Raw genomic sequence first — 7252 nt, 5'->3', positions numbered from 1 at the left:
GCTACACAAATCCATTAAAAATAAAAAAAGAACATCATGTAGTCAAATATGTGTCCGTCACCTTTGGAAGACATTTGAAACACAAAGCCTGAAAGCCTTTCTGTCTACAGCCGGAGGGGCCCTAAAGGCATCTAGAGTAATGAGAAGTGTCCTTAATGCTACAAGTCTGGTGACATGTACTGTGAGGGTGAATCACTTTCTCTGGAAATGGATGAGTAATAGCTGTGGCATCCTCGCCAGCCATCTTTCTGAATGAGCACTTTCTAAAACTGATTGTCAAAGCGTTGTCAAGTCTTAAACGAGAACGAAAGACACCGTGATCTAATAACGTGTCTCTTGAAGAAGACAGTGTGTAATTTACTGTTACATTGTGGTGACAGATAGCTGAGTTATTTACTTCTCGGTGAGATGTATGCCACCCAGACCTCGTGTGAGCTTCGTAAAGGTTTAATCGTTAACATTTATACAGGAAACGGTCTTTCAACAGAGAGACTTGACATTGTGCAGGCCATGGATCCTGCAGGCCCGCTGCTCTTCTTTCTCTGCAACAGAACAATCTCTCCTCGAGGTGCATTTAGTTCTGACATCCATGATCTGACCTGTTTCTATGTTTGCTTTATTTTCTGGTGCCTTTGAAAACAATCTCACCTCTCACCTCATCTCTTTTTCTAAGGCCAAGAACAAACATAGAAGCTTCACTTGTATGCCAACATAATGGAGACGTCCACGTTTGTACATGTTACGCTACATTGGGCTAAATGGAAGAAAAAAAAAAATAGTCCCACCAAAAATGACTGAAGGTACTTTTGAAAAGCGAGTCCACATTACTTTTAAAATGGCATGGATCCAAGTTATTGTACCATTTCTGCCAGTTAAGGAAAACCACAAGAAGAAAACTTAACCTTGTGATGAAAATAAATCCTTTACGTCATGACAAACAAAAATAATTACTTAGTATGTCAAAAATAATGACTTGCTTATCTTAAAATAATGAGAAGTCTAGTTAATAAAATGTCTCATTATTTTGAGAAATGTTATTTTCAGGTACTAACTATTTATTTTTCATATACTTTCTCATTTTGTCATTATTTATAAGAAAGTGTCTCCTACATATTACATAGGCATGAATGGGCTTTTAAACCTGTTTGTGTGAACTAGTTAAAATAAAATGTATACTCTGCATTTAACCCATCCTAGTATTAGAAGCAGTGCAGAGCAAACTTTATATGATCTTATTTTAATCAATAGCCATAAGAACTTTGCTTATTAATCTGTGCCTGGGAGAATAATTAGCCCACCTCCAGCACAGGTGGTTTTAAAGTGGGAGGGAGAGTGCAAAGTGAACTTCTCCTTATCGTTGGATAGAGTCGTTCCCTGGCTGCAGTCTGCTGTTACTCTGTCAGCTTGTTGTATTCGTTTGTATTAATCGCTTTGCAGCCATGTCGGACTCCTCGGAGCAGAGCTCGTACCTGGTTCTGGAGAACTACATCGGGGGGAAGTTCGTCCCCTGTCGGACTCACATCGACTCCTACGACCCGTCCATCGGACAGGTCTACTGCAGAGTGCCTGACAGCGGCGAGGACGAGGTGGGTCATTCTCATGTAACATTACCTTTAGGTCATTATTAGACTTCAATATAGTTTTGGTAATTTCTCTGTAGTAGCCTAATTTGTATTGAGAATAAAAGCACGTGCATACAACACTGAGGTCCATTGATGGCTGTAGGCTGATGTTGCTCTTTGTCAGTGTGTTTGACCTGTGCGTGTTTCTAATAAAGTAGGCTATGACCCAAGTTGCTGTCTTTGTATCAGTGTTTTTTTTAGTTAATTTCCAAGTTGTGTCCCTTTTTTCTGTCCACAAATATAATCTCATAAACTTTACAAAGGCAGTCTTTATTGCAGGGATATTTATAGATTTAAACCAGGTTTTTATTTTTGCATGAATTTGAACTGAACTTTCAGATGGGCCAGGAAAGTTATTATATTTTTTTATGTGTCATATATTCTTCTTGTTGGATATCCAGGTTCAGCTGCTGCATGTGACACTCTGCTTCAGAGAGCCTGTAGTCAGAGGGAAGAACCTTTGCTCTTTAGAGTCAACAGTAAAGTAATCATTAAACATGTGAAACACACATGTCAATAAACCTTCATATTGTGCTTAACAGTGGTGAGATTACAGTTATCATTTAGGCCAAATCATTCAGTTCAGATGCAATAGTGGAGTAGAGAAAATGTAGTGCTGACCCCCCATGTTGGGAACAATGTGCTAATCTCTCCGTGCTTTACCGCCTGCAGGTGGAGGCAGCTGTGGCGGCAGCCAAAGAAGCCTTCCCCGACTGGTCAGCTCGCAGCCCACAGCAGCGGGCACAAGTCCTCACCAAGCTGGCCGACCTGTTGGAAGCCAACCTGGAAGAGTTCGCCCAAGCTGAGTCCAGAGACCAAGGTGTCTTGCATTGTTTTAGCACATGTAGTATCAACCCCGAGAGTCGGGTCAGATTATCAGTCAGTAGCACTGAGTCCGTGGGTTCAAATGGACCTGTCTGCATGCTAAAACTATTTAATTTACTATCATAAGAACCCACATTTCAAAACCCTCATATGCATTTTCTGTTTAGGGCAACTGATTATTTTCATGATCAATTAATGTGCCACCCAATTGATTTAATGGTTTGGTCTAGAAAACATCCAGAAATAGTGAAACATGTCCATCAAATTGCCCAGAGTGATGTCATCCAATGTCATGTTTAATACGATCAACAGTCCAACATTTAGACTATCAGTTTACCATAATGTAAATCGAGTAAAAGCAGCAAATTATGACGATTGTATGGAACCACTCGGAGGCAAGTAAGAAAAGGTGACCCTGGTTGAAAAAAAGATCTTCACCTTATTCTCGCACGTTTTTAAGACATAAACACAGGAGATAAAACTATTTAGATCAGACTTAGAAAATGATTAACCAGAATCTATTTTTCCTCACTTGCCTTTCAGGACCTCCGTACATGGAACCATAATAAATGTGGCTTCTTTTCTTTAAAATTGACTTGAATGATGAATCTATTTTAAAATCAAAATTTGCTTGATTGATTAATCAACTAATTACTGCAGCTAAAAGCATATCATAACAATTATTATAATAAAAAATAATAATAATACAAAAGTGCCCTGAAATCGATTTGACACTATTTTGTGTGTAAGCAAGTGCTGTATTATTTTCTGCTGTTCACTTCTATATATTTGGTGTAACATTACAGGTAAAACCGTAACATTTGCACGGACTACGGACATTCCCAGAGCTGCGAACAACTTCCGCTTCTTCGCGTCATCAGTGCTGCACCACACCACCGACTGCAGCCAGATGGACCACATGGGCTGCCTGAACTACACTGTCCGCTGCCCAGTGGGAGTGGGTGAGCGCTCAGTGTGTTTGCATTAAAACCTGTTCTATTTGTGCATTATGTGTTAATAAAATGATGATGATGTTGTTGTGTGTAGCCGGTCTGATCAGCCCCTGGAATCTCCCCCTGTACCTGCTGACCTGGAAAATTGCACCTGCAATCGCTGCAGGCAACACAGTGGTGGCAAAACCCAGCGAGATGACCTCCGTAACAGCCTGGATGATGTGCAAGTTGATGCAGCAGGCTGGTAGGACTACAGCACCCATAATGCAATAGCAAGCCACTGACACCCGCAGAAGTTAGCGAGATTCGCCTCGGAATTTTTGCACATAAACACGATTCTTCACAAAACCTTTATTTCTACACTAATGCCTTTATTAATAATGAGTGATAAGAAATGCAGAAACATGTCTCTGCAGGTGTCCCTCCAGGAGTGGTCAACATTGTATTTGGCACTGGGCAGAGAGCAGGCGACGCTCTCGTCGGCCATCCTGACGTCCCATTGATCTCTTTCACTGGCTCCACGGCAACTGCCCAGCGCATCACAGAGCGGAGCGCCCCTTACTGTAAGAAGCTCTCGCTGGAGTTGGGAGGTAAAAACCCTGCCATTATATTTGCTGATGCAAACCTGGACCAGTGCATCGAGACCACAGTTCGCTCCAGCTTCTCAAATCAGGTAAGAGAAGAGTGTTAGGGAGTGTTCTCAGACTCTATTTTAGACTTTTACTATTGCTGTCATTACTTGTTTGGAACTACACATGCTCTGGTGAGTGTTATTATCAAGGCTGGCACCGGTGAGTAAGCCAGAACTGCAGGGGCCCCAAGAGTACCGATGTCTGTTTACCCAACAGAAATCTAAATAGTATTAATCTTCTCATCTAACTCAGTAAGAATGTGAATAATCATATTTTACAAAGTGTCCAAAGGTGGGTCATACTTGATTTCAGCATGTTGGGTTCCTGCCTTTAAGAGAATCTGTTTCAAAAGCAAACTTAAATTTTTTTTTAATTCAGGTTTGTGCTGCTCATAATTTCAAACCACCCTTTGCATTTAAAAAAAAAAATCTTTAAAGCACTTGTTTTTTAAGTGCTACATGAGTAGAGATTAGTTTTATTCTTGTTCTTATTATTAATGTAATGTTATGGCTGTCATCTGTATGAAGATCTGTTATATAGTGTGATAAGGATGCAGTGGCATGATTTGTCCACACGGGGGAGATCACAGTCCATTTTGTCATGTATGTATGAAAATAATGTCCTGAACAATCTTTTTTTTTTTTTTTTTTTTTCTTCTCTCAGGGAGAAATCTGCTTGTGCACCAGCAGGATTTATGTAGAGAGGAGTATTTACTCTGAGTTCCTGGAAAGGTTTGTGGCTGCAGCTAAAAAGTGGAAGACTGGAGTGCCCTCTGACCCCAGCAACAACAACGGAGCGCTCATCAGCAAAGAGCACCTGGACAGGGTGATGAAATAAAGCTTCAGATAGTGTGAAATAGAGCTGCAACTAAAAATGATATGTTATGTGAAGTCTTTAAATGTCTTGTTTTGTCAGCCTAAAACTCAAAGATACGCAGACCAATATGACATAAAGCAGGACATCTCCATATTTGAACTGAAAACAGCCATTTCTGCAAGGAAATGACTAACGATTAATCGACGATCATAGTAGTTGGTGGTTATCTTTCTGTCTGATCGATTAGTCGACTGATCGTTGCAGCTCTGAAAGAACAAATTCCCAGTGTTTTAAATTCTCATACATTTTAAGTTGAAATCCCTCTTTGTCACTAGGTCCGTACCTTCGTAGCACTCGCCAAATCTGAAGGCGGCATCGTCCACTGTGGCGAAGGGGTTGACCAGCTGGACCTCCCTGAGCGCAACGCTAGCGGCTACTTTATGCCGCCCACCATCATCTCAGGCATATCTGACAGCTCCCGCGTCATGCAGGAGGAGATCTTTGGCCCCGTCACCTGCGTCAGCCCCTTTGACACGGAGGATGAGGCCATTTCTAAGGGCAACGGTGTGCGTTACGGTCTGTCGGCCACCGTGTGGTCCCGGGACGTGGGGAAGGTTCACCGGGTTGCCAGGCGGATACAGGCAGGCCTGGTGTGGACCAACTGCTGGCTGGTGAGGGATCTGAACCTGCCCTTTGGAGGGATGAAGAACTCTGGTGTGGGAAGAGAAGGAGGGAAGGACTCCTACCACTTCTTCACTGAGGTGAAGTCCATCACGATTCAACACTGAGGGAGGAAAGAGCCAAAGCAAGTCTTGATTGGAGAAAAAGTTGTGCAGTTAATCCTGACATTCATCAACCTCTGTCGGCAACTCTTGGACATTTAAATGACAACTTTCTGCTCCCACCCTCTCGGATTACTGGCGCCTGTAATTAAGTCCCATTTATAGAATACAAAAGTCAGAGAAAAAGCCACATTAGAACAATACAGATGAATAAAACAAGCGGGGATCCAATAGAAATTTCTAGGAAAGAGGAAATGTATCACAGTTCAAAACACTGTAATACTCAAACCTTCTCTGTTAGTATTTTGAACCACCATCTTCTACTGGTGAACAGTTGAAATACGTAGTGCGTGTTAGGGCTTCAAATTTGAAAAAGTAAAGAGCAGACAAAGTGAAATAAGATAAGGCAGAAACATATTTATTGCCCATTTCAAGAAAAGAAGTCAAGAGTACAATTTATGAAGTTAGGAACTGCAGCTTAATCCAACATCCTTTAAAGGTTTACACTGCAGGTCCGTGTCCTGCACGACAGTTCAGGAATCAATTCTGAAAAGAAAGCATACAAATTGAGAGTATGAATAGAAAAGTGAAAAGGCTTCTGGTGAATCAGGTAAACACAAGGAGAGTCGGTACAGTAAGTGCCTCAGGGGAACCAAACCCGAAAAGCAAATCATTGTCAAATCTGCTTTGACTGAACTGGTATTTCTTCTGCTGTTTTGTAACACAGCTTTAACCCAAATTAAAACACTTTATGTAAATGCAACATGTAGTTCAGTGTGTTTTTATTTGGTTACTTTCTAATATTATGTTGTTCGTGTAATGACATAAATCTTCATAGTATCTACACACAAGGTCAGTAAATGATGCTGTTATAAGTAAACAGATTTTTGAAAAGTTTTATACTTATTTTATCAGCACACTTTGTACTTTATATGTCGTGGTGTTATGCTTCATGGTTGTGCACATTGTCAAAGTCTGCTCTGTTATGCAAAAGTTTTACGTCACGCAAACCCTTATGTACTCAGAAGTCACTGTTTTACACGGAGTTAACTTTATGTCTGACCTGCTGACGTAAGACGGGTGATTAAATACCAAACTGTCTGGTGGTTAGACAACATGAGTGTCACTGGATGACTGAAGTTAGCTAGTATTAGCATGCTAACATTAGCTAACTTCTAAAAGCTGAGGCTGATGGGAATGTTCATCAGATTTGCAGGTTCATAACAAAGTATTGGACAAATTCAAATGAGCTATTACAGTTAATCCTGAAGGGGATTTGAGTGTTTAAACTGTATTTAATGGCAATCCATGCTTTTGTTGAGATATTTCAGTCTGAACTAAAGAAGTGATCTAAAATCATGTAAAGTCACATTTTGACTGATTATTCTTATTTTTGACAATCTTAAAAAAGGAATTTAACAAATCAAAATGAGGGGGGTATTCAGTTGGTTGCAATCTGCAACTTCACACTGAAACTTTAAGTATTAATCACAATCTGCCACAAACGTCCTCACAGCTTGTGTCTTCTATTCCTGATCACCTTTTTCTTTCCCCCCGATTAAACATCTCCTCACCTTGCTAAACATCTGATCACGACCTAATGCAGTGTGAGATGAGACTTG

The 7252-nt window shown here is 40.8% G+C and overlaps 1 protein-coding gene across 1 annotated transcript; it reads left to right on the top strand.

Moving 5' to 3' along the window:
- The first annotated feature begins 1315 nt into the window (after window positions 1-1315).
- On the top strand, window positions 1316-6881 carry aldh8a1 (aldehyde dehydrogenase 8 family, member A1). The gene is made up of 7 exons (XM_029425425.1): window positions 1316-1586; window positions 2295-2442; window positions 3254-3409; window positions 3495-3644; window positions 3817-4073; window positions 4696-4857; window positions 5184-6881. The coding sequence occupies exons 1-7, from the start codon at window positions 1440-1442 to the stop codon at window positions 5634-5636; spliced, it is 1473 nt and encodes a 490-aa protein (XP_029281285.1). The 5' UTR covers window positions 1316-1439; the 3' UTR covers window positions 5637-6881.
- Window positions 6882-7252: the final 371 nt, after the last annotated feature.

The sequence above is a fragment of the Cottoperca gobio genome, chromosome 24, assembly GCF_900634415.1.
Source record: "Cottoperca gobio chromosome 24, fCotGob3.1, whole genome shotgun sequence".
Lineage (NCBI taxonomy): Eukaryota > Metazoa > Chordata > Actinopteri > Perciformes > Bovichtidae > Cottoperca > Cottoperca gobio.
The sequence above is the reverse complement of the archived record's forward strand: the minus strand, read 5'-3'. Positions and strand labels throughout refer to the sequence as shown.